Genomic DNA, 24,166 nt, shown 5'->3' on the forward strand with positions numbered 1-24,166 from the left:
GAGCTTGTCCTCCAACACGAAAAATCTGCATTGCTGGTGTGATTTCAGCAGAATGTCTATAATGATGCCAAAACATCAAACGTTGCAAATAGCTCAAACCAAGACTGATTGTGAATCTTGGAAGACCCAAGTTCTAGTTCAAACACTGCCCCCCCTCTGTGACTCTGCGTAAGTCACTTAATTTCCCTGAGTGTACCTTACATTGCAAGTTCATTCGAGCAGGGATATTGTACCTTGCGAGTTCTCACACTGACAACAACATAAGGTTTTCACTGTATTTCTTTGTGAAGCCACTTAAAAAATGTCAGCCTGTAGTTTTTTCTAAAACAAGACCCTCACATGAGGGGGGGGGGGGGGCAAAAGTCATATCAGCAATGAGAGCCCTACAGGCGCAGTGCAATGCCGCCATGGTACATCTGTCTTAACTCACTGCCACGATGGGTTCTACTATGGAAATATCCGTCCTGCCTGAGTTGACGTTGGAGGCTGACCGGGCGCTCGGAAGTGGATTAGCTTGTTTATAGTTTTCAATCCAGGCATGCCTGAAGGGAGGAGAGATGGACTGCAGAGCGTGACTCTGGGCCATGCTTCTTCGCCTGCACACACAGAGCAGGGCCTTCAGTTCGGAGCGGAAACTTTCATTCAGCCAACAGTAGATGAAAGGGTTGTAACAGGTGCTGCTCATGGCAAACCAGTGGAAGGCAAAGTAGAGGGCATTGTTGATGCCAATGGCCCTGCTGGACATCAGAACTACGTAGCAATTCAGAGGAAACCAGCAGACGGCAAAGACCACCACCACCAGCATCAGCATCTTCAATGTCATCTTCTTCTTCCTGCGGTGAGCGTAGTACTGTTCCATGGTGATGTCGCCAATGGCATTGCGCATCCACAGCTTCTTGGCCACTGTAGTGTAGGTGATAGAGATGACAAAGAGGGGCAAGACATAGAGTAGCACGAATGTGGCCAGGTCCAGATACTTCCAGAAGAGGTCCGGAGGGTGAGGGAAGCTGACAAGGCAGACCATGCGCACGGAGTTTCTGCAAGAGAAGCAAGGTGCCTTAGTGTGAAAGAGGGAACTGTGCCATTTCTAGAACACTGGTAGACGTGTGCATCAATGAGACATAAAAATACTCACATCAGAGAGCAGATAAAAGGAGAAACGTAACACGTATTGAAGGAATACAATACAAAAATAAATACATTCTGCTACGTACCTTAACAACTCACTGGAAATTAATATGGAAAAGAATCTGTTCAATAATTCCCTTCTCCTCGCCTGTTGGTTTGACAAATGACGTGGTAATACTTCGTTCTTCAACCCCTAAACTTACACTTGAGGATCAATATCAAAAACCTTTTGGATATAATGATGGCTCTGAGCACCCATCTGATAGTATTTCATTGGAAAAATAATTTGCATTTGAACTTTTCTGAATACTGGAGTCACCTTTGTACTATTAAAAACTGTGAAGAATCTGCAGCTTTTAAATTTCGTCAATTGCCTACTTTCAAGAAGCATCGGGCTCCTTGTGATCATTACATCGAAACATCAGCATCTCCTAGAGATTAGATTTTTATATTTATAATTAAATTGTCACATTTATCTATATGTAATGCATTTGGTTTTGTTGTTGTATGTTACATTGGTTTAAATTTTCTTGAAAACTCAACACAAATGATTGAAAAAAATAAACAGCTCACTGTAGATAACAGAAGAGACTAGTCAATAATAGGAATAACAATAATTTCATAATAAAATGACCTCAACAAAAGTAAAATGATAACTAAAGCAGTTAACAGTTTTCCAAAATAGAATTGTTTTCAGCTGTCATCGAAAAGACCAGTTAAATCGCTTGTTTGCGACTATCCAGTCATTTTCAGCAAGTAGCACATATGAGTTTATCTTGTTGGGCAGACTGGATGGACTGTGCAGGTCTTTTTCTGCCGTCATCTATTATGATACTACTAGTAAAACACGCCCGTTTCTGGAGCAAATGAAACGGGCGCTAGCAAGGTTTTCCTCCCGAACCCCCCCCCCCCGTACCCACCCCTTCGGCGTTGTGAAGCCACTGACCGCCATTGTTCCGGACCTCGTGAACGCACGCCACCTTCATATCCCGCGTCCTTGTTGGTTGTAAAGCCACTGATGCCATTGCTCCGTCCTCGACGTCATCACGTTTGACGCGAGGGCGGGGCCCAGACACAGCGATTTCAGTGGCTTCACCACCACGAACCCTTCGAACCAGAAGGAAGTGCCCACAGGAACTGACAGTGACGTCAGTGTCCTCAGAACGTTGAGGGTGAGTTTTATTATATAGGATTTAACTGATTATTTTAGTTGAAAATGACTAGTTAGCGCTAGTTTCAAATGTGGTTATCTTGTGGACGTTCCAGGGGCAAAGTCGGGTTCAGTGCCGCTATTCAGCCCCTGACTGCATCAGCAAACCACTTAAATTGGGCCGCATACATAGCAGTCCTATCTTTAAGTGATCTGGCTTATGCAGTAAGGGACTGAATATTAACCTAGTTGGCTAGATATTAGCCGACTTAAAAAACGGATGTTCAATGCCAAAGCTCGATGCACGCCTTCAAGCCTAGTTGTAAAAAGAGTTTGAACTAAAAGGTTTGAAGTTCATTATTTTAAAGGATTGTAGCGCAATAAAGAAAAGCACATAGAATTAACTAGGGGCATTTAACATTGAAAGGGGGAGGGAGAGGGGAAGGGTTTGAAAAAGGGAGGGGTAAAGGAAAGAGGAAGAGTGAGGGAAATTATTTATAAATAGAACTGATAAAATAATTAATAATATTACATTTATTAAGGTAGCATAGGATATAAATTAATGTTGAATATATTTATTTATTTATTTATTTATTCAAATAGCGCAAGGGAGGAAAACGTTTTAAATTAAGAGGAGAAGGGATAGGGGATGTATTTAATTGAAATTTTTTTTTTAAAAAAAAGGTAACTTGGAAAGAAATTGATTGGGGCTGTGAGGGGTTAATATAGGCAGTTTTGTTTTGAACTGGGGCGGGGCAAAGAAGCACGAGGGACACGGCACGTCTGGCGGGCTGAGGGCTGTGGAGATACAGCAGGTGGGTTGGTAGGACAGAAGTGTGAGGACACTGGGAGGCAGAAATTTAATCCCACCCAATCCCTCCCTAATTTTGGTTGGATTTGGGAATAAATTGGGAGGTTAGTGTTTAATTTTGTATATTGAGTTACAAAAAGGAAAATTATTAAGTCGCAGCATTGGAAAATTTGATGTGAATTTCAAGTGGTCTTCATTTAAGGGTAATTAATTAAATGGATTTGTGGTTTAGTTTGTGTAATACGCTTGAATGTGAAACTGCCATAAGCAGGAGTGAGGGCCTTGATGTCACCACAAGTGCCTTCACCTCCAACTCCCCCTTCACTTTCCCCACCCCCCCCACCCCCCCAACTCTGGCTGAGTTCTTTCATGATAAGATTCACAAGATTAAACTTGAATTCTCAACCAGGTCACTTCCACCTCTCCTTCCCTTAGTCCATTCTCTCAACCCTCCAACCCCTGCCTCCTTTTCTGATATCACTGAAGAGGAAGCTACACATCTTCTTTCCTCCTCGAAACTAACTACCTGTTCCTCTGATCCTATTCCCACCCATCTACTTAACACTATTCTCCTATTGTCATCCCTTTTATCAGTCATATCCTCAATCTTTCACTGTCCACTGCGACTGTTCCTGATGCCTTCAAACATGCCGTAGTCACACCATTCCTTAAAAAACCTTCATTGGACCCTACCTGTCCTTCCAACTAGCCCCCCTCCCCATCTCCCTCCTCTCTTTCCTATCCAAGATACTTGAACGTGCTGTTCACCGCCGTTGACTTGACTTTCTTTCATCTCAAGCTATTCTTGATCCACTTCAATCTGGCTTTTGCCCCCTTCATTTAACTGAAACAGTACTTGCTAAAGTCTCCAATAATCTGTTTCTGGCCAGATCCAAAGGTCTCTATTCTATCCTCATCCTTCTCGATCTATCTGCTGCTTTTGACACTGTTGATCACAGCCTACTCCTTGATACGCTGTCCTCACTTGGATTTCAGGGCTCAGTTCTTTCCTGTTTTTCTTCTTATCTCTCCCAGCGTGCCTTTAGTGTATACTCTAGTGGATCCTCCTCTACTTCTATCCCACTGTCAGTTGGTGTACCTCAGGGATCTGTCCTGGGACCTCTTCTTTTCTCCATCTATACTTCTTCCCTTGGTACTCTAATCTCATCCCATGGATTTCAGTATCATCTTTATGCTGATGACTCCCAGATCTACCTCTCCACACCAGAAATCTCAGCCGAAATCCAGGCCAAAGTATCAGCCTGCCTGTCTGACATTGCTGCCTGGATGTCTCAGCACCATCTGAAACTAAACATGATCAAGACTGAGCTTCTTATCTTTCCCCCTAAACCAACCTCTCCTCCTCCCCCATTCTCTATTTCTGTGGATAATACTCTCATCCTTCCTGTCTCAGCAGCTCGTAACCTTGGGGTCATCTTCGACTCCTCCCTCTCCTTCTCTGCACATATGCAGCAGACTGCTAAAACCTGTCATTTCTTTCTCTATAATATCACCAAAATTCGCCCTTTCCTTTCTGAGCACACCACCAGAACCCTCATCCACACTCTTATCACCTCTCGCTTAGACTATTGCAACTTGCTTCTCACAGGTCTCCCACTTAGCCATCTCTCTCCTCTTCAATCTGTCCAAAATTCTGCTGCATGACTATTATTCTGCCAGTGTCGTTATGCTCATATTAGCCCTCTCCTCAAGTCACTTCACTGGCTTCCTTTCCATTTCCATATACTGTTCAAACTCCTCTTATTGACCTATAAGTGCATTCACTCTGCAGCTCCTCAGTACCTCTCCACTCTCATCTCTCTCTACATTCCTCCCCAGGAACTCCGTTCACTGGGTAAATCTCTCTTATCTGCAACCTTCTCCTCCACCGCTAACTCCAGACTCCGTTCCTTTTATCTTGCTGCACCATATGCCTGGAATAGACTTCCTGAGCTGGTACGTCAAACTCCATCTCTGGCCATCTTCAAATGTAAGCTAAAAGCCCACCTTTTTGATGCTGCTTTTAACTCCTAACCCTTATTCACTTGTTCAGAACCCTTATTTTATCATCTTCACTTTAATATTCCCTTATCTCTTGTTTGTCCTGTTTGTCTGTCCTAATTAGATTGTAAGCTCTGTCAAGCAGGAACTGTCTCTTCATGTTCAAGTGTACAGTGCTGCGTATGTCTAGTAGCACTATAGAAATGATAAGTAGTAGTAGTCTGTAGGATTCCGGAATCTTTGCTAGTGTTTGAGATTCTGTACAGAATCTTGCTATTCTTTGGGATTCTAGAATCTTGCTACTCTTTGGGATTCTGCACAGAATCTTGTACTCTTTGGGATTCCGGAATCTTGCTATTCTTTGGGATTCTGCATGGAATCTTGCTACTCTTTTTCCTTATCGCTTATTTGTCCTGTCTGTCTGTCCTAATTAGATTGTAAGCTCTGTGGAGCAGGGACTGTCTCTTCATGTTCAAGTGTACAGCGCTGTGTACGTCTAGTAGCGCTATAGAAATGATGAGTAGTAATAGGAGTCTTTGGGATTCCAGAATCTTGCTATTCTTTGGGATTCTGCATGGAATCTTGCTACTCTTTTTCCTTATCGCTTATTTGTCCTGTCTGTCTGTCCTAATTAGATTGTAAGCTCTGTGGAGCAGGGACTGTCTCTTCATGTTCAAGTGTACAGCGCTGTGTACATCTAGTAGTGCTTTAGAAATGATAAGTAGTAGTAGTAGTCTCACTTTATAAGTGGAGTACTGAGTATGAATACATTTGATAATAAGTATATCTAGTTAGGTCGGCACCGACTAGCTATTAAAATGAATACAAGAGAGTTGAAAGTCATATTAAAATGTTATTCTGTTATTTTGGTTAAGTTTATGATTTATTAATAAAGCTGCGGCCAAATTAATTATACAACAAACAAGCTGTCATTGAATTATTTATGTGTGAGATAAGAACGAATGCTCTGCAAGTGCCAATGTTAAGTTGTTGGGATAAAAACATTAACAATAGTCAGTGTGTTTTCTCTAGCAAAAAAGGTGCCGTTACTCAAATTCCTGGCCACCCTTCAGGAGTGGGGTGATCACTGAGGGGCCCACCCCACAATAGCCAGACCCCCAGCAACCAGTCACAGAATCTATGACAAGGTAGAATTGGTGTGTAGGGCCTGAGCTCTTTCATTAAAACTTGGGGTTCATGGGTCAATTTTAGCAGACAATGGAAAAGGTGCCAATACTCAGTACCCCCAAGTACCGCCTCAAAAAAAGCCCTGCCAATAGTTGTATTCATTGCAGTTGTTGTACTTTTACTTTTTACTCAAAAAGTATTATATTATACAATTATATTTTTACTTTCACTTATGTATATTTTTAACGTGTTCTTCATTGTACTTTTACTTTTACCTAAATATTAAAATACGTATTTTATTTTTACCTTTTTACTGAAGTACAGTGATACCTCGGTTTTCGTTGATAATCCGTCTGAAAACAATCAATGAAAACCGAAAAAGACGAAAACCGAGGCAATTATTTCCATAAGAATCAATGTAAATCCAATTAATTTGTTCTAGACACTTCAAAATACATGCCGAAAACACATTTTATAGAGAATAAATATAGTCCCATGATGGAGCTAAAGGGAAAGGGTTAACTTATTAGCAAGGGAAACACTTAACATGGAAAATGAGATTTGAGCACATGTGATTTTATCTTGCGTGCGTTGTGTTAGACGCGCGGGGTGATGCTCACACAGCAAGAAACAACGCCACAATGAGCAGGAGAACGCGTGGGTCACCCTTTGTTTTTGCAAAATTAGCAGCGAAAACCGAGGCAACCAATGAAATCCGAGACAAATTTTTCACTGAAAAAATCAACGAAAACCGAAACCGACGATAACCGAAGTCAACGAAAACAGAGGTTTTACTGTACTTGGAACAACACTGCTGAAATTTAGCATCCAGAGTTCTACAAATCAATTAAACTTAGTGGTTCATTTTCTTGAGGTCATGTGTACTAATGGATAATTTATCAGCCAAGAAACCTGAAAGTTAATCTAGAGGGTGGGTACAGCTGGACGTCTACCTGGGACATCCATCACCCTTTCACCAGTCCTGGAAGCAGAATGTAATCTTGCCACTTTTTGGGACTCTGACAAGTGACTTGCATTGACCACTGGGCTTAATGGACCTTTAATCTGTCCCAGTATAGCAATTCTTATGTGACCCTGAAATTGTACAGGTTACGCTCTAAACTTACCCAATGTAGAACTCGCCCAGCTTCTGGTAGATTGCATGAGGCAGGGAGAAGCAGCTCGCCAGGACCCAAATGACACCAATGCAGATCACTCCCCTGACGGTGGACATGCGGGGTTTCAAGGGATGCATGATCACCTAAACAGAAAAGCCCAGACTTTCAGCCACCTGATTGTCATGTGACTATTTAATTTTTAAAAAATCTGAGTCTGGGGGTTGTTACAGTCCTCCTTTCCTGGGGGAATCAATCTTACAAGAGCTAATAATTTAGCCAGACCCTGGTGACATGGAGGCATTTTCTGGAGTAACTTTGCTGTGCCTAATCGCTTTTCTGCCCCCACCCCCCAAGCCTTCACTTCACACCCACTGCCACTCTCTGTTATACAGTTTTATTGAAAATCGTGTTATGTTAGCAGAAAATCAGCAGGTGTCATTTTTCCTGGCTAGTATTAATTTTAGATTAATCCTTTTCGTAGGAAGTCTCACAGGAAGAAGAAATGTCTTAATCTTTGGATTCTCCTTTTAGCCCAAGGCATGTGGCAATTGCAGTTGCCCCAGCTGGCACTGGACATGGGGCAACTATAACTGGAGGGAAGGACAGTCTTTTCTTGAATAGCATTACCTTGGGCAAGTCACTATGGGGTCCTTTTACTAAACTGCTTAGGCTCCTATCCAGCTTATTTTCGAAAGAGAAAGACGCCCATATTTCGACCCAAATCGAGAGATGGGCGCCTTTCTCTCATGGGCGCCCAAATTGGTATAATTGAAAGCTGATTTTGGGTGCCTCCAACTGCAGTCTGTCGTGGGAATGGACAAAGTTGATGGGGGCGTGTCGGAGCCGTGGTGAAGGCGGGACTGGGGTGTATTTGTCGGCCAAGGAGAGATGGGTGCGCGCGGCTGATAATGGAAAAAAGAAGGGCGGCAGAAGCGAGAATTTGGGTCACTTTTTTTTTACCCTTTTTTTTTTCATGAACAAGTCCCCAAAAAGTGCCCCAACTGCCCAGATGACCACCGGAGGGAATCGGGGATGACCTCCCCTGACTCCTCCAGTGGTCACTAACCCCCTCCCAGCAAAAAAAAAAAAGAATTTTAAAAACTTTTTTTCCAGCCTATATGCCAGCCTCAAATGTCATACTCAGCTCCATCACAGCAGTATGCAGGTCCCTGGAGCAGTTGTTAGTGGGTGCAGTGGACTTTAGCCAGGTGGACCCAGGCCCATCCCCCCCCCTACCTGTTACACTTGTGCTGCTAAATGGGAGCCCTCCAAACCACTCCCAAAACCCACTGTACCCACATCTAGGTGCCTCCCTTCAGCCATAACTGCTATGGTAATGGTGTAGTGGGTTTTGGGGGGGATTTGGGGGGCTCAGCACCCAAGGTAAGGGAGCTATGGACTTGGGAGGTATTGTCATTTTTTAAAAATTGTTACAAGTGCCCCCTAGGGTGCCCGGTTGGTATCCTGGCATGTGAGGGGGACCAGTGCACTATGAATCCTGGCCCCTCCCATGACCAAATGCCTTGGATTTGTTCGTTTTTGAGCTGGGCACCTTTGGTTTCCATTATCGCTGAAAACCGATACCGCCCAGCTCAAATCCGCCCAAATGCGATGCATTTGCCCGGCACAAACCGTATTATCGAAACAAAAGATGAACTCCCATCTTTTTCGAAAATACGGTCTGGCCCGCCCCTTCGCGGACCCGTTCTCGGAGATAAACGCCCATGGAGATGAGTGTTGCGTTCAATTATGCCCCTCCACGTGCACCCAACGTGCATCAGTTTGGAATTACCACCTGGCTACCGTGTGGCCCGGGCGGTAATTTCATTTTTTCCGGTGCATGGTGCTAACCGGGCGGTAAAAGGCACTCTACGCACATAGACCATTACTGTCCAGTTAACGCGTGATACCTTACCGTTAAGTCAATTGGTGATGGAAAGGTCTGAAACCCAAAATGGACATGCGCCAATTTTCATTTTGCCGCATGTCCATTTCCGGTCAAAATTTTAAAAAGCCATTTTTTTTACAGGTGCTCTGAAAAATGGATCTGCGCGCATCCCAAACATGCACACCTACACTACTGCCAGCCATTTTCAGCGCACCTTAGTAAAATGACCCCTTTCTTTCCTATTTCCTCAGCTACCTACTTAGATTATAAGCTGTGTAGACAGGTTTATATTGTACCTGACTATTTAACACCACTAAGGAGCATTCTGTGCAGCCAGTAGCAGGATAAAAATAGTATTATTTTCATGAACCTGAAGGTGAGCGTCTTAGGCAATGCGTCTTTGACTATGACCCAAGCCTGGACCAACGCATGTAATAAGAGAATTTCCTATATTTTCTGTTAGCAAGAGTCTGCTACATGACAACTGTGGTTTCATGTTTCTAAGCTGCACCTTAATCAGTGGTGTTGTACGTGCAGGATGTCAGACTCACAGAAACAGAATGAAGCCTTGCAGATTAGCCAGCGAGGTCCTCTTCTTCCGGCGCAAGGGTTCATTCTGTTTCTGTGATTCTGACGTCCTGCACGTACAATGTGCAGGACGTCAGAAACAGAACGAAGCCTTCGCGGGAAGAAGAGGACCTCCTCGGCTGGCGGAGATTGGGGTCCCCTGCCAGCAAAGGTAGGTGACGGCTGGGGAGGGTTGGCGGCAGGAGGGGGGGGGGTCGAGAGGGTCATCGGCAGGGGTTGGCAAAGTTGGGGGGTTGGCAATGGCTAGGGGGTTGGCGGCACCGGGGTGGGGGGCTAAAATGTGCCCCTTCACCTCGGGCTCAAATGTGCCCCCTCACCTCGGGCTCTGGACCCCCCTCCCACCGAAGTCTGGCTACGCCCCTGACCTTAATATAAGCTGACTTCATTTAAAGGTACGTCTGCGTAAGCCACACCTACATATTAGCCGCCACTTGGGTGTACGCAGACGCTACTGTGCAACACATGCTCGAATGTGGGTGTTTAATGTGTGAAGTAGAGACGGTCGCAAATGTTATCATAACATTTTAAATGCAGATAGTAGGCAACGAACACGTGCGCAGGTCCGAACAAAACCAAAAAAGAAAGCACACCTAATTCAGTGCAAAAGAACAGGCGCCAATGTGGCACCCGTTTCTGTCTGGGCATGTGTGAAAGAACCGTGCTTAATGCAAAATGTTTCTGCGCATGTGCCAGGCATGTTCCTCCCCTCCCCACCCCCCGCAAAACCAAAATGGGGTTCACAATTTCCACAAAAGTCCAACGACACGAAAAGGGGTGGAAAAAAGAGCAACTCCAAGAGATCAATCAGAATACCAGGATAAGATGCTCCAAAACCCAAACTTTATTCGGACCCTACACGGTCCGTGTTCCAGCTTTTAAAAAAGTCTTCCTCAGGGGTTGATCAGTGAGTGCACAGTAGTATACTGATTGACAGAGGAGCACATAAATTGATGTCTCGAAATACAGAAAGATACATTGTCTCACACCCCCCCCCCCCCCCCACACGCACTTTTAGTTTACCAGTGCGATTTAACTGTGCATAAAATTTGCACACAATTTTTGCATTATGATAAGCTTCACACTGCACAGTCCACTGCATATTTGTGTAAACAGAAACATGTCTAAACCCCTCTAGTCATATGTAAAAATGAGTATTAGCAGCAGCTTATAAGCACAAAAATATGACAGTAGCCTCTGTGCCCCTCTTTAGCTGCCAGGAGTCTTCTGTTTCAGTACAACCTGTAGAATTCCAGTTTACATCAACAGCAGTGGTTCTCAAATCCTTGGGACACACCTAGCCAGTCCGGGTTTTCCAGATACCTACAATACACATGCATGAGTTACATTTGAATGCACTATCTCCACTGAATGCAAATCTAATCTCATGCATATTCATTGTGGGTATCCTGAAAACCTAACTGGCTGGGTGTGTCCCGAGAACTCCCGAGCTACAATATTTTCTCCTAAATGTTTGGCTATGTTAATGATTTCCCTTATCTTTTGTGGTCCCAAAAAAGCAGACAGGCAGACGGTCTGCAAAACCCAGAGAAGCAGAAAGATATGAAGAGCGAGGCAAACCGAACTAGTCCAATGAAGTGGATTTCTTGATATCCTATAAAAAAGGAAAATGGTTCAAACTCTGCGAATTCTTGATTCAATTTAAATTTACAAACGTCCCTTGTTATAAGCGGTACCGACGCATCAGAATCCCAGGACAGGAACTATTTCCCTTTATTAAAGGATATCAAGGAGTCCACAAATGCTGTTGCTTCCCGATGACGCTTATTTGTGAAATGGTAGCGCTCTGTTGAGCACAGTTATTGCCAGAAAAGAGGTCTTCCATGGAAGAAATTGTTTTTCAAGCTGAATGAAAATATAAAGAAATGATTTTAAAATAAAGTTGAATAGGAGGTTTTTTAGACTCATGAAGAAGCTCCTCAGTAAAATCGAGCATAAATTACTGTAAATGGAGCATCTGAAGTCTTTTCCACCCATTTTCTGAAAAGTACTCAGTTGAGTTTTATCTGTTTATTTGATGCTTTGTTTTATATTTTCTCATATTGGCAAGTATTACTCATGGTAGAGCATTTTTGATATGATGTCTAAGTTCAACTTTGGATATTTTGCTCAAAATTCAAGTGGGGAATATAGCTATTTTATTTTTGTTACATTAGTACCCTGCGCTTTCCCACTCATGGCAGGCTCAATGCAGCTTACATGGGGCAATGGAGGGTTAAGTGACTTGCCCAGAGTCACAAGGAGCTGCCTGTGCCTGAAGTGGGAATTGAACTCAGTTCTTCAGGACCAAAGTCCACCACCCTAACCACTAGGCCACTCCTCCACTCTCTTTTTTCTCTTTTGAAAACAGAAGTCTATCTTTTTTTTTCTGAAAATGGCTATTTGCTAAATGATTTTGTGCTCAATTCTTTTATTTTTTTTGGTCCATTTTGGGGTGTGGGGGGTGGGGTGGGGAAACACGTCCAAGTGAAAAATGCACTAAATCAAGCCATTGGGATGTACGTAGGAGGAGCCAGCATTCCTAGTAGACTGGCCACACAGACATCCCAGGAGAGCAATGGGGCACCCTCGGGGGCACAGCAGTGGACTTCAAATAAATGCTCCCAAGTACACAACTCACTGTTGCTCCCTTGTCTGCTGATCCCCCCAAAACCCACTACCCCCAACTGTACATCACTACAATAGCCCATATGGGTGAAAGGGGCACCTATATGTGTGTACAGTGGGTTTCTGGTGAGGGCTCAAAGTTTCCACCACAAGTGTAACAGGTAGGGGGAGGTATGGGCCTGGGTCCACCTGTCTGCAGTGCACTGCACCCACCACTAGACTACTCCAAGGACCTGCATGTTATTCTGATGGACCTGAGTATAACATCTCAGGCTGGTAAAGTTTTTAATCACATTTCTTTTTTTTTTTTTTTTTTTGAGGGGGGGGGGGGGTCAGTGACTACTGGGGGAGTAAGAGGTGGTCATCCCTGATTCTCTCCAGTGGTCATTTAGGGCACCTTTATTTTTTTGTTTGCCTTATTCATTATAAAAACAGGTCTAGCTCAAAATGTCTTTGTTCCCTTATGCTGCAAAGCATCCAAGTGTTAGGAACACCCAGATCCCGCTGTTAACAAGTCACTGGCAATGCCCCCTCGTGGTCTGAACACACTTCTGATGGACTTCTTAGAAAAACGTCTAAAATTGATTTTGAAACCAATTTGGACATTTTTTGTGAGAAAACATCCAAATGCAGCTTTATCCCACTTCCCCCTAGTGTCTCTTAGTCTTTATCGATTGCTATCTAATGCAGGCAGGGGCGTAGCTAGGTGGGGCCAGGGGGCATGGGCCCCTGCAGATTTAGCCCTGTCCCTCCTGCATTCACCCCCTCCCGCCGCCAACCCTCCCCCACCACATTCGACCCCCTCTCCCGCCGCTGCCATTAGGTACCTTTGCTGGTGGGGGTCCCCAACCCCCGCCAGCCGAAGTCCTCTACAGCGCCAGTCTCCAGCGCGTTGCTGATCTGGATTCTGTTTCTGTGAGTCCTGACGTCCTGCATGTAGGAACGTGCAGGACGTCAGGACTCACAGAAACAGAATCCAGATCAATGAACGTGCCAGACTCGGAGACTGGCACTGAAAAGGAACTTCGACTGGCGGGGGTTGGGGACCCCCACCAGCAAAGTTACCTGGCAGTGGCAGGGTTGACGGCGGTGGGTCGAAAGGGATGGGGGAGGGGCGGCAGCACCAGGGCGGGTCAAAAGTGGTGTGGGGGTCGGCGGTGCTGGGGAGGGGGCTAAAATGTGCCCTCTCACCTCGGACTCTGGACCCCCCTCCCGCTGAAGTCTGGCTACGCCCCTGAATGCAGGTGAGGTGTGGTAACAATGATAATTATATCACAATATCTTTGTCGAGAGTTCCTTTAGAAAGCCTGCATCCACTGGTCTTATCTTTCTAGGCTCTTGTGCTTTAATGGGTCAGAGCAAAACTCTGCTCTGGAATCACAGTTTGTACTACCGATCCTTGTGACCCTTCTTCACTCTCTTCTCACTGAATAAGAATTGCTCTGTACCACTTTCCCACCAGTTGGGGGGGGGGGGTGTGGACAGGATCGTACAGCCTCAATATCTACCCCAGAGCTCACCAGCAATCCCTCATTGCCATGCGACGAAGCTACAACGTTGTAAATTTAAAACGAATTGGAGAAAATTTTTCTTCACTCAACGTGTAATTAAACTCTGGAATTTGTTGCCAGAAAATGTGGTAAAGGCGGTTAGCTTAGCGGAGTCTTAAAAAGGTTTGGACGGCTTCCTAAAGGAAAAGTCCATAGACAGGTATTAAATGGACTTGGGGAAAATCCACTATTTCTGGGATAAGCAGTATAAAATGTTTTGTACATTTTTGGGATCTTCCCGGGTATTTGTGATCTGGATTGGCCACTGTTGGAAACAGGGTGCTGGGCTCGATGGACCTTTGGTCTTTCCCAGTATGGCAATACTTATGTACTTATATATGTGTCTTCAATGTGACTGGATCAGGTCCAGATTCTAGGATTGCCACAGCTAACGTGCACAAGTTGTTTTGAAAGCAGAAAAAATAGGGTTTCAGGTGACCTTTGCTGCTTTCAGGCACGGAAGTGAACGAACGGGCTGCCTCCTTCAGGTGTCAGCTCACTTACCTGGTGTCGGTCCAGTGCGATCGCTGTGAGAGTCAAGACAGACACGTGGACAGAACAATACTGTACGAAGCGGCTAACATGGCACATGACTTTCCCAAACACCCAGGTACTGCTAACAAAGCGAACCTGCGAACCAAAAAAAAAGGGGGGGTCGATAAGGAGATTGCACCCATATAGAAATCAATTTCAAGCTTGGATCTAAAACATTAACCAAGGCAGAGATGGAGAACATTTCCCAGATCAAGGTGCCCTTGTGCCTGCACTGAAGGCGGTGGGCGAGGGGCAGTCACCGAGAATAAGCTGATCTCAGCAGATTAAAAAAGCCGCAGGACTCACACTGCCCTCGTGGCATGTCCATACTTGCCTTTGGCTAAATGCAGCGTCTCGCATACCCTTCCCAGGTAGCAGCGAGCTGGCATCCTCACTCCTCCTCATTTAGGGCCTCTTTTACTAAGCCGCGTTAAGCGTCTACGCACGCCCAACGCAAGCCAAAATGGAGATACCGCCTGACTACTGCGTGACTCTTGCGGTAATTTCTTTTTTGGCGTGCGGCCGATACGCGTATCTGAAAAATATTTTTTTATTTTTGGACACGTGTAACGAACGGGCACCGAGTGGCATTTGACGTGCGTAGGTCATTACCGCCCAGATTCTTTACCGCTAGGTCTATGGCTGGTGGTAAGGTCTCAGAACCAAAATGGGTGCACGGCAATTTTGATTTTGCCACACGTCCATTTTCAGCAAAAAAAGAGGCCTTTTTTACAGATGTGCTGAAAAATGGATTGGCGCGCGCCCAAAACCCATGCCTACACTTCCCCAAGCCACTTTTAGCATGCCTTTGTAAAAGGACCCCTTAAATTGTGCATGAAAAACCAACCCCATATCTGCAGTTTACTGAGGCCCCGATCTATTGATGTCTCAACCAGGGGCGCAGCTAGGTGGGGCAATGGGGGCACGGGCCCCCATAGATTTAGTCCTGGCCCCCTCTACTTTTGATCCCCCCGCCAACCTCCCCCCACCATTCGACCCGTCACCAGGTACCTTTGCGGGTGGGGGTCCCCAACCCCCGCCAGCCTTAGTCTTCTTCAGCGCTGGTCTCTGGCGCGTTTGCTGATCTGTGCTGTGAGTTTCACTTAAAGGAACATGCAGAACCAGGGTTTCACTTAAAGGAACGTGCTGGACGTCAGGACTCACAGCACAGATCAGTGAACGCACCAGAGACCGGCGCTGAAGAAGACTAAGGCTGGTGGGGGTTGGTACCTTGTGGCAGCGGCGGCAGCGGGGGGGAGGTCGAAAGTGGCGGGGGGTGGCAGCAGGTTGGCAGCTGAGGGAGGTGGGCTAAGATGTGCCCCCCTTCGGCTCTGGACCCCCCTCCCACTGAAGTCTGGCTACGCCCCTGGTCGCAACTCCAGTTCTGGGAAGGAACCTGGAGAGAAGCCCAGCATCCATCTTTATCCGCATTAAAGCTGCGTCTTCAGTCTCTCTGGATAGGCTGAGATCCTGCTGTTCACACACTGGCCACAAGAATATTTGTATGGGAAAAGTTTGCCGAAAATGCAGGAGAGAGTATTCTGGAAAGAGATGCACTGTACACCCCTAACTGATCCTATTCTGTTTCCAATATCCATTTGCTAACATCCCACATGCAACCCAGTCTTTTTCTACACAGAAAATGTATTCTATGAAAATGATCACCCTGACACTAAGGTTTCAAGGGAGTTAAAAATAGCACGCAACAGCCAAACGCGAAATAAGGAGGGCAGCTAGAAGGAAAAGCAAAATAAGCATTCGTGGAAGGGAAGAGAAAACGAAACGGGGGAGAAGAGAGAAATAAGAAAAAGCTAAGCTCGAGCGGGAGAAAGAACCGGGGAACGGGAGGAACGGGACATCGATTTTATTTTCTCAGCCAACCGTAGGAGGAAAAGCTGTACGACCTTCCCCATCAGATTCCTCTTCTAACTTAGTCCCTCTCTGTCCCAAGACAGAGTTAAGCTAAGGGGTAGCTTGGGGGGGCTTCTCACCAGAGTGAAGGGGGTGTTGAGCAGGGTGATCATCAGGTCCGCTATGGCCAGGTTGACGATGAAGAGGCTGGTGGCCGAGTGCATCCTCTTGTTCTTCATCACCACGTGACACACCAGGATGTTTCCGAAGAGGGAGATGAGGATGATCACGGAGTAAGCCACGATCAGCAGCGCCTTCACGGTGCCGCTCTGAGACTCGCCCTCGTACTTGGTGGTGTTGTCAAAGTCGCCCAGGTCTTCCAGGTTGAGGGAGGAGATGTTGGCCAACCCGTAGAGGCTGGAGAAGATGTCCGAAGCGTTGGTGTCATCGGTCCTTCGGAAGGGCTTGGAGACGTAAGGTAAGGAAAACCACATGTGCCTCGTCATTTTGGAGGACAGGGGAGCCAACAGGGTCGATCGATAGTCCTTAGGATAGTGAAGTCCCTTGTAGGCTTCCCTTTACGATCATGGAAAGTTTCTCCTTATCTGCTGGTGTCCACGAGAGTCTGTAAAGAACATGGGGTTATCTCATTCCCTCTTGTCCCATCCAATCCCTCCGTAGTAAGTCCAACTCTTCCCTCTGTACATAGAGAGAGGTCTCCTTCCGTCCTCCCCGGGATCACGCGTTTTGTCTCCTTCCAGAAAGAAAAGCAAAAACCATCAGCGCATCTCTCAGTTCCTGGCTGCTCCAGCCTCGCCCCGTCCCCTGGCTTGAATTCTTCTTGCATCAGAGACGCAGCGAATCCCCGGTGCTTCGCTTTATAGCTTCGTGTCAGCCGCACGTGGGATCGTTCTGTTTCTACATCCGACGCATTGTCAGCTCGCAATTTCTGCCAGGTTTTTTTTTTTTTTAAATCCACAGTGCTTGTCTCCAGAGCTCCGGTTTTTGTGGTCGAGGGTAATTGGATGCCGAAAGGACTGAGGTGGTGGCACTGTTGGCTGGTGAATGTAGGGAGGGTATGATGCAGAGGTAGGGACTGGGGGTGGGGGGAGAAGGGCAGAAGTGGCGCCGAAGTCTCCTGGCTCTGCTGCTCTGGCTGGAGGAGGATGGAGGGATACTAATGCTCTGTCTGATGACTAAAATGGAAAAAAAACTGGTGGGGGAGGGGCAGAGAGAGATGTAGGCAGACTATTGGCTTTTGCCCATATATATGCTTCTATAGATGACAGTATTTTAGTCATTTATACATGCTCCTGTGTCTTTATATAATTATCCCCAGAATGACAGTGGCAGTTCCTAGTAATCCACACAAGTACTTCCATTCAGTGGGGTTTTTATTACTCTTTTCACTTCCCAACGCACTTGAATGCTTTTACATTTTGGTTCATGGACGTACCTGGGTTCTAAAATACACACTATAGTTACCCTGTGGGAAGGAGGAGAAATGGCAAAAGGACATCAAACTCTGGAAAAAAGGAAAATAGAAAATAGCGACTAGGACCAATGTGATTGGAAAAATAAAATGCCCAGGAAAAGAAAGGTAGAGTTAATTATTTTATTTTGGTTTTATGAACTGGAACATGCTAGTGCTGGGAAGTGTAACTCACTGATGACAAAACACGGCAGCTAGGCTTATCTTCAGAAAAACGCAATTTGAAATTGCAAAACCCCTTCGCGAAAAACTACACTGGCTCCCAATCAAAGAGTGCATTGCTTTCAAAATCTGCAGTCTGGTTCACAAAATTATCTATGGTGAAGTCCCGGGATACATGACAGACCTGATCGACCTAGCAACTAGAAACACATCCGAATCAACATGAACGTACCTGCAAAGGACTCAAATACAAATCAACCTATGCATCCAGTTTTTCCTACATTAGCACACAATTGTGGAACGCATTACCAAAAGTCTTGAAAACTACGTAGGATCACCTAAAGTTCCGGAAAACACTAAAAACTAACCTGTTTAAAAAGGCATACCCTACCGATCCAACATAAATGTCTGATACCTGCAACACAACAAAAATAAAGTACGTAACGGACATAACACAACTCTTCTGTTATACGATGCCCTAATGTGGCTGTGCCACGTGAACTTGATCTTACCACAACATCACCCTGTATTTCTTCACACCGGAGCCTGCAAAGGCCTTTCCGGTACTATGTAAGCCACATTTAGCCTACAAATAGGTGGGAAAATGTGGGATACAAATGTAACAAATAAATAAATAAAATTTTGTTCAGTTAAAGAAGAAATGCATTTCTACTTATTTCTCCACTGTTGTAGACCACGGCAAGTTGCATTTCTTGAGGTTCAATTTTGTCTTCATGTAGCCCAGTAAAGAATCCGCCTTCCACTTATCTGTCTGGTGCAGGAGGGAGATGTAACATACATAGTAGATGACGGCAGAAAAAGACCTGCATGGTCCATCCAGTCTGCCCAACAAGATAAACTCATATGTGTATCTTACCTTGATTTGTACCTGCCTTTTTCAGGGCACAGACCGTACAAGTCTGCCCAGCAGTATTTCCTGCCTCCCAACCACCAGTCCCGCCTCCCATCACCGGCTCTGGCACAGACCGTATAAGTCTGCCCTCCACTATCCTCGCCTCCCAACCACCAACCTCTCTTCCCCCACCTGCTCCGCCACCCAATTTCGGCTAAGCTTCTGAGGATCCATTCCTGCATAAAGAATCCACGGCAAGTTGCATTTCTTGAGGTTCAATTTTGTCTTCATGTAGCCCAGTAAAGAATCCCCCCCTCTTACCTGTCTGGTGCAGGAGGGAGCTGTAAACTGCTGCTGGGGATCAGGGCTTGAACAATTACTTGTTAATGATTTGATATTTTCCCACACCTTAATCTGCTGTTTCTTCATCTTCCATTTTGATGTCCTGTTTTCCATTCTTACAAGCTCCTCCTGGTATTCTAATGGCTTGCAATAACTTTGGGGTATGTTTACTAAGGTGTGTTAGCGTTTCTAACGCACCCTTAAATTTAAGGTGCGGTAAACGGTAACACACCTATACATTTCTATGGGTGCATTAGCGTTTAACCCGCGTTAACAACGCTAACACGCCTATAGTGCACCTTAGTAACTTAAAAACGATCTATGAACTAACTAACTTCCGCAAACTACTGAAGACCCATCTCTTTAATAAGGTATACAACAAAGACCAACAAATGTGAACTCCTACACATATATCCAGTATTGCCTTATAATATTTGCCTTTATATCATGCTTATTCATTATCATGTAACCCAAATCCTTTATATCATGCTCTTTCACTATCCTTTGTATCATCCTTTTACGATGCTTTATCATTATCATGTTACCCAAAATCCTTCCATAAAACTAAATGTATATTCTATTATATTTTTCCACCATTCATAATGTATTGTAAGCCACATTGAGCCTGCAAAGAGGTGGGAAAATGTGGGATACAAATGCAATAAATAAATAAATAGACGATAAGCATTTGTGTCATCTGTAAAACTGATTACCTTGCTGATTAAATGAAGAAGTTAAATAACAGCAGTTCCAGAATAAATCCCTGGAGCCGTCCATTATTTTCCTCCTCATTGACAAAAACTAACCATCTTTTCCATCCTTTAAACAGTTACTCGTTCATAATAGGACATCATTGTCTCCCATCATTTTAATTTGCCGTACGTTACATTGCTTGAATATTTTTACTGCTGTAATTGTCTGTTGCTTATGTTTGACTTATTCTTGCTGTACACTGTCTTGAGTGAATTCCTTTAAAAAGATAGTAAATAAATCCCGAGAAGTAAAAGAAATAAATATATTTCCTTGGAAGTCTCACATGATAGAGTTACGGATCAAGAAAGGGATCTGGGTGTCGTCGTCGATGATACGCTGAAACCTTCTGCTCAGTGTGCTGCTGCGGCTAGGAAAGCGAATAGAATGTTGGGTGTTATTAGGAAGGGTATGGAGTCCAGGTGTGCGGATGTTATAATGCCGTTGTATCGCTCCATGGTGCGACCGCACCTGGAGTATTGTGTCCAGTACTGGTCTCCGTATCTCAAAAAAGATATAGTAGAATTGGAAAAGGTACAGCGAAGGGCGACGAAAATGATAGTGGGGATGGGACGACTTTCCTATGAAGAGAGGCTGAGAAGGCTAGGGCTTTTCAGCTTGGAGAAGAGACGGCTGAGGGGAGATATGATAGAAGTGTATAAAATAATGAGTGGAATGGATCGGGTGGATGTGAAGCGACTGTTCACGCTATCCAAAAATACTAGGACTAGAGGGCATGAGTTGAAGCTACAGTGTGGTAAATTTAAAACGAATCGGAGAAAATTTTTCTTCACCCAACGTGTAATTAGACTCTGGAATTCGTTGCCGGAGAACGTGGTACGGGCGGTTAGCTTGACGGAGTTTAAAAAGGGGTTAGATAGATTCCTAAAGGACAAGTCCATAGACCGCTATTAAATGGACTTGGAAAAATTCCGCATTTTTAGGTATAACTTGTCTGGAATGTTTTTACGTTTGGGGAGCGTGCCAGGTGCCCTTGACCTGGATTGGCCACTGTCAGTGACAGGATGCTGGGCTAGATGGACCTTTGGTCTTTCCCAGTATGGCACTACTTATGTACTTATGTACTTATGTAGATCCAGGTCCAAATGACTAGCCCAAACAAGAGGTAAGAGCGTTGAAAATGTTTATTGGCGCAAAGGACCCTACATGGTCCGTGTTTCGGCAACAAGCCTTCCTCAGGTGTCTAAAAACATAAAAACCAAGTATAAAAAGGATATAAACATAAATAATAAAACCATAATGGATGATAAAAATAAGAAGAAGAAGAAACACACACAGTCTATAAATAAAAAGCAATGGTATAAATGTAGTAATACAAACACCATCGCATAAAATGTAATAAAACTGTTTCAAAAGGTTTTATTACGTTTTATGTGATGGTGATTGTAAAGGGCTGTTACAAAGATGCAGTTGACCTGCCAAGTGCGTTCCATAGGGACATCCCAGCCTCAGAGAAAGCAGACGCTCTAATCTCAGCATAACGTATTTTCACAGCAGCATCTGTAGACAGGTTCATATTGGTCTCAGATCTCAGAGACCTTCTTGGATGATGTACATTCAAACCTGTTCGAAATAAAATGGTGCACTAGAATAAAGATTTTGTTGTACAAGTAGCAATACCTTAAACTGAATCCTCTGAAGTATCAGAAAGCAGTGTAGCTGTTTAAGAATCGGAGTCATATGGACAATTTTTGACACATTCGGGACCACCTCCAATGCCTTGACACCCGAAGCATAAGGCATTGCAGCAGGGGCATAGCTGTGGGGGGCCACAGGGGCCTGGGTCCCCACAAATTTCATCCTGACCCCTGGTTTGGCTGGCGGGGGTCCCCAACCCCCACTAGCCGAAGCCTTCTTCAGCGCGGTCTCCTGCGCAGCCACGTTCGCTGCCTGCCCCCTGCTCTTCTTGCTCCTCTTGTGCACGCTGATGCTCAGCGGTCTCCAGCGCAGCCGCATTCGCTGCCTGCCCCCTGCTCTTCTTGCTCCTCTTGTGCACGCTGATGCTCAGCGGTCTCCAGCGCAGCCGCATTCGCTGCCTGTCCCCTGCTCTTCTTTCTTCTTGCTCCTCCTGTGCACGCTGACGCTGAGCCCCCAACCTCGGGCTCTGGCCCCCTCCCAGCGAGAGGTCTGGCTATGCCCCTGCATTGCAGTAGTCCAGCTGCGACAGAACCAAGCTCTGAACAACACTTCTAAAGTCATACAGGGGTCCTTTTACTAAGGTGCACTGAAAATTGGCTTGCAGTAGTATAGGCACGAGTTTTGGGTGTGCGACAATCCATTTTTCAGTGCGTCTGTAAAAAAGGCCTTTTTTAATATTTTTGCCGAAAATGAACTTGTGGCAAAATGAAAATTGCTGCATGTCCATTTTGGGTCTGAGACCTTACTGCCAGCCATTGACCTAGCGCTAACCAGGCGGTAATGACCTACGTGTGCCATAAAATAAAAAATATTTTTGGGGCATGCATAGCAGACACGCACCAAAAATGAAATTACTACAAGGGCCACATGGTAGCTCCATTTTGGCACATGTTGGGCACGTGTAGAGACTTACATGTAAAAGGGCTTCACGGTGATAACATAGGTCTTACTTTATGCAAAAGATGTAAATATATAAAAGATGTTTGCACTGGGGACGTGGGGCCATGGGGGCATGGGCTCCCACAGATTACGCCCTGGCCCCCTCTACATTTGACCACCCCCCCACCGCCGCCTGCCCCCTGCCCCCCGCCCCATCACCAGGTACCTTGTTTGCTGGCAGGGGTCCCCAATCCCCACCAGCTGAACAGTCTTCTTTAACGCCAGTCGACTCCAGCACCTTCGCTGTGTGATCATCTGTTTCTGACGCCTTATGTCCTGCACCATGCACGTAGCCCCGTGCGGGACGTAAGGCGCCAGAAACAGATGATCACACAACGAAGGCGCTGGAGTCAACCGGTGCTAAAGAAGACTCTTTGGCTGGCGGGGATTGGGGACCCCTGCCAGCAAACAAGGTACCTGATGCGGTGGCGGGGCAAGTGGCAGCGGGGGGGGGGGGGTTCAAAGTGGCGGGAGGGGGATTGGCGACGGGGGGAGATGGCTAAACAGTGCCCCCCACCTCGGGTTCTGGCCCTCTCTCCCACCGAGGTCTGGCTATGCCCCTGGTTTGCACAACATTGCAAATTTGTCTTTTCATACTGAGTCTACTCTCTAAAATCACCCTTAGCAACTTCTCTTCCTTAACCTCAAGAGAAGCATCGCCTAAATGAACAGAAACAGGCCATGCTTCAGATATTTCTCTTCCCCAAATCATCACCTCTGTCTTAGAGAGATTTAATTCCAGCCCAGTTCTCGACATCCATTGCCTCACTTTTTCCATGCAATTATATAACTGATGATTTAAACCATTCCCCCAAGATATAGGTCTCCAACGACCCTCAGCCCTGGTGAGCATTTTTTTTTTTTAAACTATCCCTTTACATTGCTGCTGCCTCTTCCAGATGATCCCTGTGGACCTGGAAGTATTTACTTATATGCACTGGGCTCTGGGTTGCAAGGCAGAGGCAGGAAAGCTAGTGGCTGCAGAAAAGCACCATAGTGAGACCTGCCAGGTGCATGCATCATGACAGCAGTGCACATGCGCGTGTGCCCAGCCAATGTCGGCTTGAACTGTGAGTTAAGGAGTCCAAATTTGGGCTCATTGTGGCCCAAATCAAATTGCCAGGGCAAGATGAGAAAAGCTTGGGGAGGCTCACCCTGTTGAGGGCTGGTGGCTGGGAGCAGCACAGGGAAGCATTTACGAGAAAAACTATATTGGCTTTCATTAAGAGAACGCATTGCATTCTGGTTCATAGGATCATACACGGTGAAGCTCCGGGATATATGTCAGGCCTCATAGACCTACCAACCAGGAACTCTACTAGCTCATCACATACGTTCCTGAATCTCCACTATCCCAACTGTAAAGGACTAAAATATAAAGTAACATATGCATCCAGTTTCTCCTATATAAGCACGCAAATCTGGAATGAATTACCGAAAACCATAAAATCAACCCACGACATAATTAATTTCCGTAAATTATTGAAAACCAATTTATTCAAGAAAGCATACCACAATTAACTCATCCTAAACGCCAGTTAACAAAATGTACACTAGATCTACACAAAACATAACTCTCTATTTCCTAATTGTTCAT

The 24,166-nt window shown here is 45.4% G+C and overlaps 1 protein-coding gene across 1 annotated transcript; it reads right to left on the reverse strand.

The window, feature by feature from the left end:
* Positions 1-421: 421 nt before the first annotated feature.
* Positions 422-16,878, reverse strand: LOC115474777 (probable G-protein coupled receptor 83). The gene is made up of 4 exons (XM_030210432.1): positions 16,513-16,878; positions 14,492-14,617; positions 7,346-7,479; positions 422-1,037 (listed from the first exon to the last, which is right to left on the reverse strand). Exons 1-4 carry the CDS (start codon positions 16,876-16,878, stop codon positions 422-424), a joined length of 1,242 nt encoding a protein of 413 aa, XP_030066292.1.
* Between the last annotated feature and the right edge of the window lie 7,288 nt (positions 16,879-24,166).

This window comes from Microcaecilia unicolor, chromosome 7 (genome assembly GCF_901765095.1).
Source record: "Microcaecilia unicolor chromosome 7, aMicUni1.1, whole genome shotgun sequence".
Classification (NCBI taxonomy): domain Eukaryota; kingdom Metazoa; phylum Chordata; class Amphibia; order Gymnophiona; family Siphonopidae; genus Microcaecilia; species Microcaecilia unicolor.

Coding starts and splice junctions, on each gene's coding strand:
- LOC115474777 (XM_030210432.1), bottom strand. CDS start 16,878: ATGACGAGGCACATGTGGTTTTCCTTACCTTACGTCTCCAAGCCCTTC. Junction 7,480..14,491: donor TCGCACTGGACCGACACCAG/GTAAGTGAGCTG, acceptor TTTTCTGTTTAG/GTGATCATGCATCCCTTGAA. Junction 1,038..7,345: donor CTGGGCGAGTTCTACATTGG/GTAAGTTTAGAG, acceptor CTTCTCTTGCAG/AAACTCCGTGCGCATGGTCT.